A 19,484-nucleotide genomic window follows, 5' to 3' on the forward strand; every position below is an offset into this window, starting at 1 on the left:
GTGCTCAAGCCATAGCAGATCCCGGGGAATCAGAGCAGCTCTGGAAAAGAGAAGCAAGCGTGGCAGAAAAGATTTCCCGAGAGCATGATGGCTCTAATCAGGTCTCACTTAAACAAATGAGGGCTAATCTAATTGCTTCAGGGACAGAAGTAGAAACCATAGAAAAACAACCAAATGCTTTTTTAGTTAAATTATAGAGAAAATTACCCAAAGACAAGAAATTTACTAAAATTAATCCCCAAACAGCTAAAGAGGAAGATAAAATAACTAAGAAAACCTTTCTAAAATACAGGATATTCATCCTCCACACCCCCAAATGAGCTTGGCAAGCCCCCTTTCACCTCCCATAGGGAAGGAATCAAGACCCCCCAGGTATGAGAAGTAAACACGGACCCTGGGGATCAGAGACCACATATAGCATGAACTATTTTATTGGTCCCCTACTAACGAACAGAGAGTTTTAGCTCTAATAGACATTGGAGCTGAATGTACTCTGACTTATGGAAATGTAGCCCAATTTAATGGACCTGTGCTGGCCATAGATGGCTATGAGGGGAAGACAATCAGACCCAAATGACATACTTTGATTTTATAAATTGGGAGATTATTCTCTCCTCTGGGAATACACTGTAAATATTCCTCCTATACACAAATATATATTAGGAATTGATCTTTTCTTGAATTTGACATTAAAAACTACCATAGGAGAAAATAATGCAATTATGGGTGAAAAGGGATAGGAGCTAAACAGCACTGATGCTATCTTAGTCTTAAACATTAGTCTTAGTAGAATATCAGGGCTTAAGACCCTTTAATGATTTATTAGAGGTCCAGTGTCCTTGTACTATGGAATGCCAGTGGGGACTCTCTCCTGATCATAAGTCCTAGCAAATCTATGTCTACTTCAGTACCTGGCATGTTTTTCAGTCTCACAGATGCCACTGACTCATGCTCTTCATGAACGTGATCTGGGCCCAAACAATGGGAAAATAGCAAGGCTGCAGAAGAACATGCAGGATCATAAATAATGCAGTGAGCAATTCTGGAAAATTTAATCTGCCATACAAGTAATAACTTTTTAAGCTTATATTAGTCATTTTCACTATTGGATGAATATATTTCAGATCCTCTCTGAGATTCTGATAAAAGGGAGAGAACCTGAGTATAAAGCCTTAAAGGAATTGGAGTAGTGCATAGATAAAAGGAGAGAGGGTGGTTACAGGAGTACAGAAATGTTTTACCAGCCACCATCCCTGTAGCTCTCCAGAACTTCCTCAAAGCCTTATAAGTAGTTGGTCCTTTCTGTTGACAGCACTAGTGGGTGGTCTATGAAAGATTCCAAATTGTTTCTGTTCTTCATCCAATCACTTCATCCTACCTCATCTCTCTTCTCCTAAATGGTGTCTTACTAAAGACGTGGGTTCCAAAGCAATTAATTAAGAATCTGTAATATGGAGACCTGAAATGTGGAAGCCACTGTTGTACATTTCTCAATTTCACTGTCCTGTCCAAGCTAGATAGTCACTTCATTTAATTTAGCTGATGATAGCACAACATGGTAGAAGTAATTAATTCTTCCCATATTTACATCTCTATCGCTGGCCACACCACTGAGCTCCAAACCTACAGAAGCAAATGGTACATCATGGTCAACGCATCCCAAATTGACTCATCTTCTACTCAAACCTGCTCCTCTGCCATTGTTCCCTGTATTACTAAATAGAAAACTATTCAAACAGTCATTCAGAAGAAAATGCTGGGAATCACCATTTATATGCCTCTTCATCTTATACATCCACGTAATTAGGGAACCCTACCAGCTCTCCCTCTGAAATTTCACTTGAAACCATCCATTTTTCTGAGTTCTCTCAGCCATCACCATTTCTTACCAAGACAACTGCTGTATCTTTCTAAGTGGTATCTCAGCCTTTAAACTTACCCCCTTCCAATCCAATCTCCACACAGTATCCTAATGATGGTTCTTCCAAAATACCAATACAATTGTGTCAAACCTTCCCTTCAAACTCTAATGGTTCCCCATGGCCTCAAGGTAAAAGCTAAACTTGTTAACTTGGCTCCTGCCCATCTCCTCAGCCTCAAGTCTCACCTCTCTATGGAGATCTCTCCGTTCCTTAAATGAACTAGGTGTTTCTTGCCTAACAGCTAGTGTTATCACTTCTGTGTACAGGTTTTCCTGTGAAGGTGATTTTTATAAGAAATTTCCCCAAACATTATAATATAGATACAGAATTATGGAAGACATTTATGTTACACCAATTTCTGTTTTTAAAATTGCAGTAACAACAAGTTACTACAAACATACATATATATGCACACAAAACAACATGCATATGTGTATATATAACATAAAATTTGCCATTTTAACCATACAATACAGAAGAATTACTTTTGCCATGTTGTGCTATCATCACTACTTTCCATTACTAAAACTTTATCACCACAAATAGATACTCTACATGTTAAGCAATAATTTCCCATTCCTTCTCCCCACCCCAATCCCTGGTAACCTGCTATGAATATTTGTGCTCAAGTATGTGTATGAGTCTGTTTTCAGTTCTCTGGGGTATAACCTAAGAACGAAATTTATGGGCCATAAAAATAAAAAAATTCTATGTTTTACTTTTTGAGGAACTACAAACTGTTTTCCACATCATTTTACATTGCCACCAGCAATGCACAAGGTTTCCAAATTTGGCACATGTAGCTAAAATTTATTTTCTGCTTTTTAATAAAATATAAAATATAGTGAATAATATATAAATTCATAACGGAAGTGAAGTGGTATATTGTGGCTTTGATTTGCATTTTTTAGGTGGCTAATGATGTTGAGCATCTTTTCATGTGCTACTTGGCCATTTGTATATCTTCTTTGGGGAAATTTCTATTCAAGCCCTTCGCACATTTTTTAATTGGGTTGCCTTTTTGTTTTTTAGTTGTAGTTCTTTACCATTTTATGTAATTTTATGCACATAGAGCAAATTGAGTGTGAGTATAGGTAATCTGTACAAATTTATATTATCTGTATTGCCCAAATGTCTAACCAGGAAATACTTTGGTAAATTGTTTTCTCTTCTATTTAGCTGACACTACATTATGCAAAGCAGCAAGTATTATAATTTAGATTTATCTTAGCTTTAATTGGCTTTATGGGTTGACTTGATAAAAATTTTAGGTTTTTACAGAAATGTGTTTAAATTAAATTTTAAATCCAAACCAAAAAAATGATATAAATTCCAATCACTTTCTCTTAGTTTTCTAACTTAATACTGGAAAATATAGTTCAAGTCCAGTGTGATAGAAACAGCAAAGCCATTCGAAGCCAGGTGGACTGGATTTCAAGTGCCAGCTTATGGTAATTAAGTGATTTTTAAAAGTTGCTTTAACTCTCTGAGACCTAGTTTTCTTATCTACAAGAAGAAGAAAATATTTGATTTGCAGGATTGTTGTGAAGATTAAATAAAACAGCATATTTATAAGAGCTACATATAATTTTTGATTCCTAATTGGTCCTAGGCAAACATTATTCGTCCTCCATTAATTTATCTTTTATAAGTCTGAACAGAAACATACCCACAGCAAACTTTTATGTAGACACAAAGAACACCCATTTTACAAAAATACACACTATAAATAATTTCCAAAATTAAACTGCCTAACTAGATACAATATTGTTGTATTATTGTGTAGGTTGTTAAGAGGCATTGGGGTAAAATCAAGGTAATTAAATCTCTTGCAAATTTAGTAATACAAAAGACCCTAGTTATTGGCTGTTGTAGTTATTCTATTTCTGTAAGGAAAGGAGACAGGTTTATTTGCAGGATCTCATGCTTAGTCATTAGTAATAAATGTATTAGGACCAGAACTAATCCAAGTAGCAAGCAGCTGATTACTGCTGTATTGCAAGATAAAGAAATAGTTGATGTTCACACAGGTTAAAGCAGCCAAAAAAAAAATCTCTAAATAAACAGCCAAGTGCTCTTGTTCTCTTTCTAAAACTGTTTTCAACGGTCTTTAGTCTGTGATTACTTGACTATTCATTGATTTCTGAGGCTGTTTCTTGCACATCCCAATTAAAAAACTAATCACATTCTTGTTAAATTAGGCTAACAACTCCTTTTCATAGGAAGATACAAAAAATCAAAATACCTCATCTGTAAAATTTGACTTTGTGAAACTATGAAAGCAGTTAATTTCATTAATAAAATTATAGAATGTAGCTATAAATGATCAGGGCTGAAACCAGGGAGTTGATGAAGCCTCATATTTATTCATGATTGTAGATTGGGTGTGGGATGGCAATAGTATGGCCTATATGAGAATAGAAAAGAGAATCTGCTGTTTTATTTATTCAATAATTCCATTTCATAATTTCCCCCACATGCATTTTTTGTAGTCATTTGTTATACAATGTAACTAGAGTGATTGTATAGTGCCAGTTGTGTCTGTGGTTGGTGACACACACAGTTGCATTTTACAATTTATTATCCTGGCTAGAAATACTGGTATAATTAGTGTGTATATATATATATATATATATAATTATTTAGGCCTTTCAAAAGGTAATGCAATTACTAATTTAAATTCCATTGGTGAACCATAGAGAGTAGAACCCTTCTGATTAATTATAAAATAATCCCTTTGTTGCTTATTCTGAGAGTTGGCCACAACATAGGGTTGGCATAGGACCTAAACGTGAGAGAATTTTTATTTGCTTTTGACCACACTTGACCCACTCTACCCACTGGGGACATTCTTGAAGAGTTTCCTTAGTAACACATTTTAAAGGGAAATACTTAACAGATTTCAATAAACTAGAAGATTTTGCTGTAAGTAAAATCTGTTACTTTTCCATGAAAGAAAATAGAAAATCATGTGTGTCTATGTGGAAACTATGCATATAGGAAAATATTTAAACTTTTCTATTCTTATAGAAAAGCTTTGATAGATCAGGAAGAAGTCAGATGATATGAATAAGCCTTTGCTTTCAGGTATGGAAATTATTACAAGAGAGTTTGATATAGATGGGGCAGTCAGTTTGCTGGTTCTAGAAGCCAAACCAAGAGTCTCCAGGAAAAGGCCATGCCAAATACCTCCTATCCAGTAAACATCTTCTAGTTATTGAGGACCCATGAGAACCAGAGCTTGTAGTAGCAGAACCTCCTGGTGATTTCTAATGAAGGGATGGAGATTAGAATACTATAAAGAGGGCTACTGAAAATAGTCTTACTTGCATCAAGACATTAAGACTTGACCTTTCTAGCCCCTTCTCCAATACCAGAGCTGACTGGTTCTCAAAAGATAGTTTGAATTCTATTTCTGGATAAGCCAGATCTTTGGAGAGCCTTGGATTACATTATTCAGAATCCAGTACAGTGTTTTCCAATAAGTATCTATGGATAATATCTGGAGAATGTTAACATAGTCAAAGTAATTATGAAACATACTACACATGGGGTTCCTTACTTGGAGAGTCCCAGTGTAAATTAAAGTCTCTGTGGGACCCTGCAGCAAAAATGCATGTTTGGCACTGTTTAACAGAGCATTTCCAAAACATAATTGGACACAGAATGCTTTCTTCACCACACACCTAGCAACTTTATGAGGAATGTGAGTTTGAGAAACATTGATGATTTTATTAAGATGTTTTCGGATGTAAATAAAAAATCCAACAGTGAGTAGCTCAAACAAATAAAGCCTTATTTTTATCACATATTAAGAATTCAAGAGGAAGAGAAGGCTGACATTGCTTCAGTAACTTCAGCATCTCAATGTCAAGGCCAGCATTTCCAGGATTCCCTTAATCTCTTCTCTCATAGTTACATGATGGCAGAAATATCATGTAACTATGTTTGAATGGCAGTTCCCATTCAAGAAAGTGGGGAAGTATGGGGCTGTAAGAAGCATTTCTGGTTTTCATAAAGAAATCAAGAGCTTTTTCAGAAGCCATCCAGAATACTACTAGTTTATCTCTAGCTGCAAGTAGCTGGGCAGCCTCTATAGTAGAAGCAGGCAAAGGAAAAGGGGCTGGGTATAGCTGGTAGCTTTAGCCAACCCAGTGTCTTCTACAATGGTAGAATTACTTGTAGGACTTACATTGTGGTTGTTTGCTTTCAGCTTCCACCAAGGCAGTTTTCACAGCTTCCACACTGTGCAAATCATTTATATGAAAGCTACTGTTATCTTTATAATAAGAAGAGCATCTGGCTATGAGGACACCATCTAGAGTAAAAGAAGATGCTTTTAAGAAGAACTACAAGAGAAAATCTTTCAGGTCTCAATTCTATCTCCCCCCTCCCTGTCATCTCAGGAAAATGTTTATTCCACATGACCCTTTTGGATCTACCTTAGCCCTAGAAGCCATATTCCTGGCATTTGAATATTCTCTCTAAAGTTCTGCAACATTTTCAACATGCACCAAGGAATAGGGCAAGGTTCTCACTGCACCAGAGACCTATAGATCTCTCTGTTTTCTTCTGAGTCTTTACTGCTCTTTGTGAACCCTATTTTTCTTAATTAGCTTAAGTATTTGGAAATGAAAACCTAAACAGTAAAGTGTTTTCGTGGATTTATTTTGGTTTTGAGTGCCACTGCAAACCTCCTCTGATGCAAAGAAGCATAGTTTTCTGATAGAAAAAGGAATATACAGGAAGAAAATGTAAATAAATATTGCAAAAAATATTTGGCCTTCACTTTACACAAAAAACTGTTTAATTCACAAATTAAGATGCTGAGTATTTAACAGCTGTCTCACTTGACAGACCGCAACCTCAGCTCATTTGATAAACACTGTTCAAGGACTCTTCTGATTCCTCACCTTCTGCCAAATTTTCACTCTTCAGGTCACGTCCACCTCCACCTCCTTCATTCTCAGCAAATGACTAGCTGCAAATTTTAGAAGAGAAACTGAGGAGCCTCTTGCTTCACACATTTATTGCCATCCATCTTTTTCTTCATTTTCTCCCTGAGGAGAAAATGATTTTCCTTCTTCTACCCAAGGCTAGAGGATGTGTTCTTCATCTCCTTGCTCTCGCTGGCATTTTTTATCAACAATCACCCTTGCATTCTCATGCACTTCAAGCACTGCCTCCATGCAGATGCCATCTTCTTTTTGTCTACAAACATTTCCAAGACCTCCTTGTTCTGAAACAAAATTTTTAGACATGTTTCAAGCTATTGTTCTTCTTGGAAAACTGCTATATACACGTGGCCTCTAATTTCTCACTATTCTATCAACAACATGCAAAGTCAGCATTTCAGTCAACCATTATATCTGATGACCATTTCTTAATCCTCTTTCTCTTCAAAGTCTACTTGTTTACCAAAATTAATTCAGGTGAGACTTCTTAGCTTGTGGCATTGCCCTATTCTGCCTCTATCTGGCTTCTCATGCTAGAGCTAGGAGGACCAGTTAGATCATTGCACTAATCTAGATCAGGGGTTAAAAACTAAATGTGGCCTGCCGCCTGTTTTTGGAAATAAGGTCTCACTGAAACATGCACTTGTTTTGCATATATTGTCTATAGATGCTTTCATGTTACAACAGCAGAGTTGCGTCATTGTGACAGATATGATTTGGACTGCAAAGCCTAAAATATTTAATAAACTTCCCCTTTATAGAAAAATCTTGCTGAGCCTCACCTAGATGAAAGACTGTACCAGTAGGAATCAAGAGGTGATGACTATGAAAAACTATAAAGCTATTAGTGATAGAAATTAATAATTAATCGGAAGGGGCACAGTAAGGAGAGAGATAAGAAAACAAAATTCTTAGAATACCTAGAGATATTCAGTTGTGATGTGTAGGTGAATTTGCTGTGTTAACTAAGGGAGATAACACATAGCCTTTGGGTGAAAATGTGGTACTTAAAGGTAACGATGATCATGATCTTATTTAGAGCTATTTTACATTTGAGCATACCTGTATCCAAATAAAGGTCTAGTGCCCAGGAGGAAATTTTGGGCCTAAAGAGAAAAATTTATGAATGCCTATGGGCCAGAACAAGAAAATAAGAATCTGAAAGGGAAGTGCACACAATTAAAACATATAAAAAATTTCTCCTTTTTACACATTCAATTAATTGTCAAAATGTGTACACCTTTTCTCCCTCTTCCACTTCATACCTCTTACATGGTGATTTTATCATGTACCATATTTCACACCAGATTTTAATTTTCTTGAAGACTCCCTTATTCTTCTTCATGCAACATGTAGCTGCATATTCTCGTTGACATTTTCTAAAAGTATCTATTATTACCAGGGAATGGATCTGCTTTACTTTCAAAATTTATGTGGCTTTCTAGCAGAAAGAGTCTAAGAAACATATCTATTTTGAAAAGGGAGTTCAGAAGTGATCTAGGTCAAGAGTTAGAACTGCCAGGCAAAGTTTGAAGAATAACAAATTTAGAAATACTTTAAAATAAAAAACGATCACAAATGTAAAAAAAAGTGCTTTTTAATTTTCAACTAAAAGGATCAAGTTGATATAATAAACAATTCTTTTTACCAGAGAATTCATGTTTCTCTATAAGCCTTAAGCAGCATAGTTATTTAATAAAAGTTAAGATGGCAGCGCACTTGTAACTTGTGTGAAATTTACAATGAGTTAAACTTCTTTAAAATATTTTTATAAATTGATAATAATCCCCTAATTTGGAAATCAGATGATTTTAATACAGTCTGAAATTAAAGTACTGTTGTTTACACAAACAATTAACAAGAACAGCTTCTAAGTCAGATACCAAACTCCAAGCTCAAAGACAAACCAAAGAAATGTAAACAGTTATACAATACCAACATTTTTAAACGTTGCTTAAAATAAGGCTATTCAAAGTATGGTCTGTGAACTATTTGCGAAAGAAAAGGGTTTGTGCCAGAATGAAAATCAATTACATCACTAATCACCCTGGCTCACAACTTTTTCTTAAAACAAGACTTGAAAAAGGAAGCAATGTTTATTTATACTCTGGCACAAGCACCTTTTCTTGTTACAGACTAGAGAACAGGGGACTGCTTACTTCATTAAAGTGCCATGATAGTTTCACCTTCTAGAGTTAGGTTTACTTTACTGTGGGGAAAAAAATGAAAATGACAATTTAAATTGTCATCTATACATCATGTATAGCTCATCTCATCTACCCAGGGACCCTATCCTAAAAGATCATCACAATTTAACATTAATATTCAGAGGCATTTAAGTGTTACTAATATGCATTCATCTCAGAGGGGGTCCCTAGATTCCTACTGAGGTACATCATCTGCTTCTGTTAGAAAAACAGTAAGAATTAAGTCATTTATTAATCTATTCTTTTTAAAAATATAATTTATTTTCACATTTCAGTCAGTGAAAATATTTAAATTCAGTTTTATGAAAAGGCTGTTTTTTTATACCATTGTGCAGCCACTAGTTGCTTTTATCCCATAAAATTTAATGGTAAATTAAATTAAATTGATTCCTCAGAGAAAAACAAAACTTTTAAAATATTTTTTAAGAAATAGGTTATTATTCAAAACTCAAACATTTCTTGATTTTTATTTTTTTGGTATGGTGTATTTTAGAAATTTAAAAATATATGTTTGGTCTTTTGGGAAAGTAATCATTTCCTCATTCTCCAGTGATTTACTAAGCTTTATCTGCATTATATTAATACTTAGGGTAAATAAATGGAAATCAATAATTTAGAAACTCATCAGTTTTAGACACACAAGAATCCAATGTAGCTTCTATAATGGCTAGTTTATTGGACCAACAAACTGCTTAAAGAATTTAAATGCATATTTACATGTCATAAGAAAAGAGTTTCTTTGGCACCTGAGTTGAGTAAAAATATACGAGAGCAAAGAATCCCTTAAAAAAGTTGCCTAAAGACTATATTTTATCTAACTATACATATATACAAACACTTATACATATACATATATGCACATATACAAGTAAAAGTAAGTAACCTTTCCTTGAGAAAATGATAAAGATATTAAAGGAATTCACCATCTAGCCAAATAAACTGACCTGATGGTTGGTTAACACAAAGTTTTGTTTGCAGTTACTAAATAATTTGAAGTAACCAAAATTTCAAGAAGTTTAAGAACTCTTTAGAGTAATATATGAATTAGAGGGTTTGAAAACCCAGGTATGTTTTGTTAAATATAGTTCCTTTTCATTTAGCAACATGGTCATGAGGTCCCAATTATCTTAATATGATAACAGACTTTGTGATAATCACCAGGGGGGGATTCATCAAAGATTATCAAAAAAGGGGTAAGTCTCCTTTTTCTTATACCCCTCCTCCCAAATTAGGGCTGAACATAGCCATTGGTCATTGACTGATTAAACATTCTGCTCTCCCTAGACGCTTACTTGTGTATTTAAAGGGCACTCTGCAGATGCCTTATGCTGAGCCTCATCATCACTAGGAAATTTATACAAGGACTCTAGAAGAGCTTGACGTCAAGTTTCATGATCAAATCAACCTTGCTAACTGCTGACTGTCACTGTGTTAATAGTCCTCCAGGTACTATGGTATTTTTTATGCATATTTTTAGAACTCTGAAAGGCTGCTTTGTATTCTAAGACTCAAAAGAATTCTACAAGTCTGTAAACTGCCTAAATCTGTCAACATTTTATTTTACACTCAATAAATACTCTTTTGGCTGACTAAAAATAGAGCACATTTAGTTTTACCTAATTGTCTTTTCCTCTTGAGAAATTCTGGAGGATGGGAAACAACTACACTTACATACTATCTATTCTCTATCTTCCAGACCTCATTAACCCTGAAATATGATGAGAGGGTGCAAAATGTATTTGGGTTCAAAAATAAAACCATTCTAACCGTTTCTCTGCTCCAACTTATATAGAATATCCCTGATCAAGTTTTCCAACCTCCTTTTTGCTTTCACTAAAGCAGACCTTATTATATAATGGAAATCTTATGCATTTTCAAAATGCGGTTGAAAAACATTTTCAGTTTTAACACATCTCTTGAGCATCTAGAAAATAGTATATACATTCTGGCTTAAACTTGACACTATTTTCCTAAACAAATCTGTTTATATAGGCATGGTATAGGACTCACCTTACAGGAAGAACCTGTTAAATTTGAATGTCTTCATTTTGTTCAGTTTACATAATGCAAACCTTTTTTTTGGTGATAAATGAAAAGCTTTGATAAATCATTGGAACTTGAATTCTTCATAAACATGTAAACTCACATGCACAATTTTATTTTTTGTCACACATTTAAATATTTTCTTTTCTGCAGGGTTGAGATTTCAGGATAGGAAATGAAATTTGCTAATTAGTAATTTAGCATAAAAACATTTCCCTAAATTTTTCTATGCAAAAGTGCACTTATAATATGAACATGTCATACATGATTCTACAAATCATAATCTCACACTGAGGTGGATTTAAAATTCCAAATTCAGTCCAAAAGAGTCAAAGAGAAAAGTGCTAACACAGCAAATCTGAAACAAGTTCATGGGGATTGGGCAATGAGTCATCAAAGCGAAATCTTTTGGAAACCAAGCTGCTATCATCTGGGATATTCTCTTTGTCTTCCCGATCACCACAGGTTCCATTACAAGAAGATTTAGAAGTTTTGTCTTCAGAGGACCTAACTGTATGATCCTGAATTTGAGAGGAACTAGGAGTTTCTTCAGGGTGAAACAAGTTTTCAAAGTCCCATTGCTGCAGCCAAGAATGAGAAAGGCAGATTTCTGCTGTTGGTCTTTTCCTTTGAATGAGAATATCAAGAGAAAATTGAGAGTTAAGAATCACATTTAAAATATCTGTAGTCCAATAGGTTATATATATATATATATGTATAATTTATATTTATAAATATATATAATTTATTATGAAAATAACATACTTACAATATAAAATCCAAACAGCACAGCAAAGCAGGGAATAATAATAATAATAACAACAATAACAGCTAATAATAATACTAGCAGCTAACATTACTGGATTGTAGTTCTATGTTGATTCATATATCAGGTAATATCAATAATCAGAAGAAACCTAGGAAATGGATGCTTTTATTCTCCCCATCTTACAGATAAGGGAAGCAGAATACTAAGAGGCTAGATTTTGCCTAATATTTCCTAACTTATAAGTGGTAGTTACGTGGAACTTTGATTCTAGTCTGTGCTCATAATTCTTGCATCATGTTATCTCCCACGAAGGCAAAACATAAAAGTACTTTCTCCATTTTTCTCATTCCCAGCCCCACCGTCAAAAATTTTCTCTCTATATATATGTATGTTCACACACATACATACAGGTTCATACACCTCATATATTTCTAAAATTTGCTTTCTTCACCCATTCAACAACACATTGCAAACATCTTTCCAAATCAATATGGTAAAAGTTAACATATTCATTAACAGCTTAATGATATTTAGTCTTCCAATCCATGAACATGGAACGTCATTCCATCTACTTGGGTCTTTAATTTCTTTTAGCAATGTTTTGTAGTTTTCTATGTACAAGTCCTTTATATCCTTTGTTACAGTTATTCCTGGGTATTTGACTCTCTTAGCTGCTACTGTGAATGGAATTTTTTTAAAAAATTTCTTGTTCTGATTGTTCATTGCTTGTGTATAGAAAAACTACTGATTTGTGGGTGTTGATTTTGTATCCTGCTACTTTGCTGAATCTATTTATTAGCTTTAAGAGCTTTGGTGTGGAGTTTTCAATATTTTCTGTGCATAGGATCATAATATCTGCAAATAGGGAAGGTTTTACTCTTTCTTTCCAATTTGGATGTCTTTTATTTCTTTTTCTTGTCTAAATTGCTCTGGTAAGAACTTGCAGTACAATGTTGAATAACAGTGGTTAAAGTGGGCATCCATCCTGTCTTGTTTTTGATGTTTAATAAAAGTTTTCAGTCTTTCACCATTAAGTAGGATGTTGGGTACAGGCTTTTCATATATGCCCTTTATCGTGCTGAGGAAGTTTCCTTCTGTTCCTAGTGTTCTAGTTTTTATCAAGAAAGGGTGCTGTATTTGTCAAATGCTTTCTTCTATGTCGATTGAGATTGCATTTTTTCTTCTTTCTTTCTGTTAATATGGTGTGTTCTATTAATTTATTTTCTTATGTTGTACCAATCTTGCATACCAGAGCTAAATGCCACTTGATCATGGGGTATAATTCTCTAAGTATGCTGTTAGATTTGGTCTGTCAGTATTTTGTTGAAGATTTTGCATCTATATTCATAAAATACTAGTCTATAACTTTTTTCTTGTGGTATCTTTATCTGGCTTTGACATGAGGGTGATGCTGCTCTTGTAGAATGAGTTAGGGAGTGTACCATCCTTTTCGATTTTTTGAAGAGTTTGAGGAGAATTGGAGTTAAATTTCCTTGGAAAGCTTTTAAAACTCCCCTATGAAACCATCTGGTCCTGGGTTTTTCTCTGTTGGGTGGCTTTTGATTACTGGTTCAATCTCTTTACTAGTAATTTTTTGTTGAGATTTTTAATTTTTTCTTGAGTCAATGTAGGTAGTTTGTGTGCTTCTAATAGTTTGTGTACTTCATCTAGGTTATCAAATTTACTGGCATACAGTTGTTCATAGTATCCACTTGAAGTTCATTTTAATTCAGTGGGGTTGGGAGTAACAGCTCCCTTTTCATTTCTGATCTTTTTACTTGCATCCTCTTTTTTTTTTTTTGTCAGTTTAGCTAAAGGTTTGTGATCCTTTCAAAAAATCCTTTCAAAAAATCAACTTCTGGTTTTGTTGATTCTATTATTTTTTATTTTTGTCATCTATTTCACTTATCTCAAATTTCAATATTTTTAATTTACTGAGACTTATTTTGTGACCCAACATATGCTCTATCCTGGAGAATGATCCATTGCACTTGAGAAGAATATGTACTGCTTTTGTTGGGTGCACTGTTCTGTATATGTCTATTAGGTCTAGTTAGTTGACTGTATCATTCAAATTCTGTACTTCCCTATTGATCTTCTGACTAGATGATGTTCTATTTGTTATTGAGAGTGGTGTATTAAAATCTTCAACCAATAATGCAGAACCATCAATTTCCCCCTTCATTCACATCAATATTTGCTTCATATATTTTGGGGCTCTGTTGTTAGGTACATATATAATTGTTGCCTCTTTCCCTTTATCTGTATATAATGACCATCTTTGTCCCTCAAATTGTTTTTTACTTAAAGTCTATTTTATAAGATATTGCTATAGCCACCCCAGCTCTCTGTTGGTTACTGCTTGCATTGATATATGTCACTAAGTTATCCCAACTGATAATACAGGTCTTTCTTATGCCATTTTGCTATTCAAGCTTTTAAAAGTCTTACAAATTTTTTGTCTATCACTTCCATTAAGGCCTATTTTTATATTTATTTCCTTTTTTGTACCATATTGAGTACCTTCTCATTTTTATCTCGATCTATTTTTCATATTTTCATTGTGGTTACCAAGGGGTTAAAATTTAACCTCCTATATTCTCAGGAGCATTAGAGACTACCAATTTAATAATCTAAACCCTTGATCTTGGGACCCATGCCCTTATGAAACTCATTCATGCAAAAGAGAAGTTAAGCCTACATATAATTATGCTTAGGAGTCAACCCCAGAGAACCTCTTGTTGCTCAGCTGTGGTTTCTCTAAGGCAACTCTGCAAATAAACTCACTGCCCTTCATCCTACACGGGACATGACAATAAGTATCAATAAATTAAAAATATTGAAATTTGAGATAAGTGAAATAGATGACAAAAATAAAAAATAATAGAATCAACAAAACCAAAAGTTGATTTTTTTTTTTTTTTTTTTTAAAGGAAAGACAGAGAGAAGGAAGGAAGGATAGAAGGAAGGAAGGAAGGAAGAAAGGGAAACATCTTTAAACATTTTCTTGTTTTATTGTATTCTGTTTCTCCGTATTTGTTACATGGGCTGGGGCCGGGAATCGAACCGAGGTCCTCCGGCATAGCAGGCAAGCACTTTGCCCGCTGAGCCACCGCGGCCCGCCCAAAGTTGATTTTTTGAAAGGATTTTTTGAAAGGATCACAAACCTTTAGCTAAACTGACAAAAAAAAAAAAAAAAAGAGGATACAAGTAAAAAGATCAGAAATGAAAAGGGAGGTGTTACTCCCAACCCCACTGAAGAGGGGTAAATCTCCCTGACCATGTGGGCTTGAGAAAGCCTTCTTGACCAAAAAGGTGGAAATAAATGAAGTAAAGTTTCAGTGGCTAAGAGATTTCAAATAAGTTGAGCGGTCATTCTGGAGGTTATTCGTATGCATTACATAGATGTTCATTTTTAGTTTCTAGAGTATTAGAAAAGTTGGAAGGAAATACCTGAAACTGCTGAACTGTAATTCAATAGCCTTGATTCTTGAAGATGATTGTATAACTATGTAGCTTTTATGGTGTGACCATGTGATTGTGAAAACCTTGTGACTGATGCTCCCTTTATCCAATGTATGGACAGATGAGTAAGAAAATAAAGACAATAAATAAATAAATATTAGGGTGGGTTAAAGACTATGGATGTTTGGGATTTTTTTTTTCGAAAAATGAAAATGTTCTAAAATTGACTGTGGTGATGAATGCACAACTATATGATGATACTGTGAGCCACTGATTGTTACTTTGAATGACTATATGGTATGTGAATATATTTCAATAAAATTGCATAAAAATTTTAATCTCCTAAATATATAACAATTACATTTGGTTTGATATCAATTTAACTTCCACAGCATGCACATATACTTTTTCTATGCCCTTGTCTCCCCACCATTTCCTTTGTACTTGTTAGCACTTATATGTTTACACTTTGTAAGAGAAAAAACAGATTTATCATTATGTTTATGCATTTGTATTTGAGTACTGTAGGAGGGAAGAAGTGGAGTTACATACCAAATAACACAATAATACTGGCATTTATAATTACCCATGTGGGTACCTTTATTGCAGGGCTTTATTATGCTACTTGGATCCACTGTCTAGTGTCACTGTTCCTTTCATTTCAATCTGAAGAACTCCCTTTGGCATTGCTTGCAAGGCAGGTCTAGTGATGATGTACTCTCTCAGCTCTTGTTCATCTGAGAATGTCTTAATCTCCCCCTCATTTTTAATTTTTAAATTTTTAATGTAATTTTTAAATTGTGAAATATATATACGAAAAAGCAATACATTTCCATGTACATTTTAATAAGTGGTTATAAAACAGATTTTAAAGTTTGGTGTGGGTTACAGTTTCATGATTTTTCATTTTTTCTTCTGCTGCTCCAAGACTGGAGACCAACAGAAATATCAATATAATGATTCAGCAGTCATTTCATTTGTTAAATCCTATCTTCTCTGTTAGACTCCTCTTTTTCTTTAAATATCATATATACAAAAAAAAAAAAGCAATAAATTTCAAAGCACATTGCATCTATCAGTTGTAGAACAGATTTCAGAGTTTGGTATGGTTACAATTCCAAAATTTTAGTTTTTTATTTCTAGCTGCTCTAAGGGACTGGAGGCTAAAAGAAATATCAGCATAATAAATTCAGCATTTATACTCATTTGTTAAATCCGACCTTCTCTATATAACTCCACCATCATCTTTGACCTTTCTCTCAATCTTTAGGGGCATTTGGGCTATGCCCATTCTAGCTTTTTCATGTTAGAAGGGGTTGTCAATAATATGGGATAGGGGGATGGAACTAGCTGATGTTCTGGAAAGGCTGGCCCCTCTGCATTTCAGGACTTATCTCGTCCAGGGACCCATTTGGAGGCTGTAGGTTTTGGAAAGTTACCCTAGTACATGGAACTTTTGTAGAATCTTACATAATATCCTAGGTATTCTTTAGGATTGGCAGGAATAGTTTTGATTGGGGTTTGGCAAGTTATGATAGGTAGCACCTAACTGAAGCATGCATGAAGATGACCTCCAGAGCAGCCTCTTGACTCTATTTGAACTCTCTCAGCCACTGATATCTTAATTGTTATACTTCTCTTCCCCTTTTTTGTCAGGATGGCATTGTTGATCCCACAGTGCCAGGACAAGGCTCATCCCTGGGAGTCATCTCCAACACCGCCATGGAGACTTTCATCCCTAGATGTCATGTCCCATGTAGGGTGATGGGTAATAGTTTCATATGCAGAGTTGGGCTTAGAGAGAGAGAGAGACCATATATGAGCAACAAAAGAGGTCCTCTGCAGGTAACTCTCAGGCATACCTATAGGTAGGATAAGCTTCTCTGCTACATACATAAGCTTCACAAGAGCAAGCCTCAAGATCAAGGGCTTGGCCTGTTGATTTGGGTGTTCCTAAAGAATTGCACAGTATATGGAATTTCTCTGGTGGTAAAGTTTAACAGCTCCATAATTTTTCTCCCATCCCTCAAGGGACTTTGTCAATACACTTTATCCGGGATATTATACCCTGGGATGTATCCAGGCATTACATTAAGCTACACAGGATTAAAGGCCCTCATTCTTATTCTGGGGTCCCTGTGTTTGGACTATTTAAATGATCTATCCAGACAGGCTGAGTTAGATTATGTGCTATAGAAAATTTAGGTTCTGGACAAAATAAACCTTTCTTCCTTTGGTCTCAAAAGAGTAGGTGAAGTCCTAAAATACAGGTAATGTCTTCCTTACCCCTGTATTCTGAATTACCTTAATTCTGACTCGATTGGCTTCATTATTATCTCTAACAGGTTATAAACACATGAAACTGCTCCTGAAAATCCAGAAATAACAATTACTGTTCTGGACTAAATGTGACTGCTATAAGAGCTTACAATCTAGGCCTCAGTTTTCTTATAAGTATTTTCTAAATGGGACCATACAATATTTGCTCTTTTGTTTCTGGCTTATTTTGCCTCACCAACTGTCCAACAGGTTCATTCACATCATTGCATACCTCACAACTTTGTTCCTTTTCATAGCAGCACTATGTTTGATCATATGTTTACATCATCATTTGTCAATTGTCTCTCAGTCAGTGCATCTGTCAGCCACCTCCATGTACTGAGCCTCACGTATAATGGCCAAAGTCAACAGTCCATCCACACTCTCAATTTTAGATAATTTCATTATTCTTCTCATTTTTGAAAGAGAATCTCACCTGGTATACAATTCTTGCTGGCAGTTGTTTTCTTTCAGCACTTTAAGTATTTCAACGTAATGACTCCTTGCTTGTATGGTTTCTGATAAGAAATCAATATTCAATATGATTGGGATTCCCTTGTATGTAACACTATGCTTTTCTCTTGCATCTTTCAGAACTCTCTCCTTATCTTCTGCATTTGATAGTGTAATCAATATATGACAGGGTGAATTCTTCTTCATGTTTATCCTTTTTGGTGTTCTCTGAGCTTCTTAGATGTGTATATTCACATGCTAAGTTTGGGAAGTTCTCTCATTATTTCTCTGACTATTCCTTCTCCCTTTCTCTCTTCTCAAAGCTATCTTTGACTATTTTTGCTTTTAGTACTTCTTTTCTCTTTATGCTCCTTAGCCTGACTCATTTCAATTGTCTTGCCTTCAAGTTCACTGATTCTTTCTCCTCCCAGTTCCATTCTGCTCTTGAAACCCTCCTAGGCATTTTTCATTTCAGTTACTATGGTTTTTAACTCCAGTAGTTTTGTTTGGTTCTTTTTTAAAATTTCTATATCTTTACTTAGATTCTCATATTGTTGAGTAATTGTTATCCTGATATACTGTATTCTTTCTCTATACTTTCCTTCATCTCCTTAAACATTTTTAAACATTTTTTTAAAAGCTTTGTTTGATATGTCCACATTGTCATCTTCTTCATTGGTGTTTCCCGTACTTTTATCCTCTTCTTTCAGATGAACCATCATTTCCTGTTTCTTGATTTGTCTTATACTCTTTTGTTGCACCCTGTAGATTTTAATATGTTAAAAATCTTAACTCTGGAATTTACTTCCTGGGATGCTTGTTTCCTGGTTTTGTAACCAGCTGATGATAAGACAAAATTCTTGAGCTTCAGCCCTCCTATTAGGAAGGTCTGCCCAAGGAAAATACTTTGTGAAGGACATTCTCTGTCTTACCATATGTGCAGTTTGAACCTGTTGTGTATCCCAGAAAAGCCATGTTCTTTAATCCTCATTCAGTATTGCTGAGTGGTATCTTTTTTATTGTCTCCATAGATATGTGTCTCTGTCCATTCAAGGTTACTTACTGGAGCCTTTTAAGAGGAAACACTTTTGGAAAAGACTTTAGGGTCTATAGAGCCAGAGACCTTTGGAGATGAAGAAAGAAATGCCCCAGGGAAGCTGTTCGAAGAAGTCAGTAGAGGATGCTAGCAGACATTGCCGTCTGCCTTCCCAGCTGAGAGAAACTTTGAACATCATCGATGTTTTCTTTGGGGTTAAGGCGTCTTTCTCTGGATACCTTAATTTGGACATTTTTATGGCCTAAGAACTGTAAACTTGCAAATTAATAAACTCCCTTTTGTTTTGTTTTGTTT

At 34.8% G+C, this 19,484-nt stretch overlaps 1 protein-coding gene across 2 annotated transcripts in view; it reads right to left on the bottom strand.

The window, feature by feature from the left end:
* Positions 1 to 8,458: 8,458 nt before the first annotated feature.
* Positions 8,459 to 19,484, bottom strand: part of STK17B (serine/threonine kinase 17b) — a 51,205-nt gene continuing 40,179 nt past the window's right edge. For both annotated transcript variants that reach the window (XM_077154516.1, XM_077154515.1), the window contains exon 8: positions 8,459 to 11,754. In XM_077154516.1, the coding sequence (XP_077010631.1) occupies positions 11,472 to 11,754 (283 nt within the window). In that variant the 3' untranslated portion in view covers positions 8,459 to 11,471. The remainder of the gene's footprint in view (positions 11,755 to 19,484) is intronic.

Source organism: Tamandua tetradactyla, chromosome 3 (genome assembly GCF_023851605.1).
Source record: "Tamandua tetradactyla isolate mTamTet1 chromosome 3, mTamTet1.pri, whole genome shotgun sequence".
Lineage (NCBI taxonomy): Eukaryota > Metazoa > Chordata > Mammalia > Pilosa > Myrmecophagidae > Tamandua > Tamandua tetradactyla.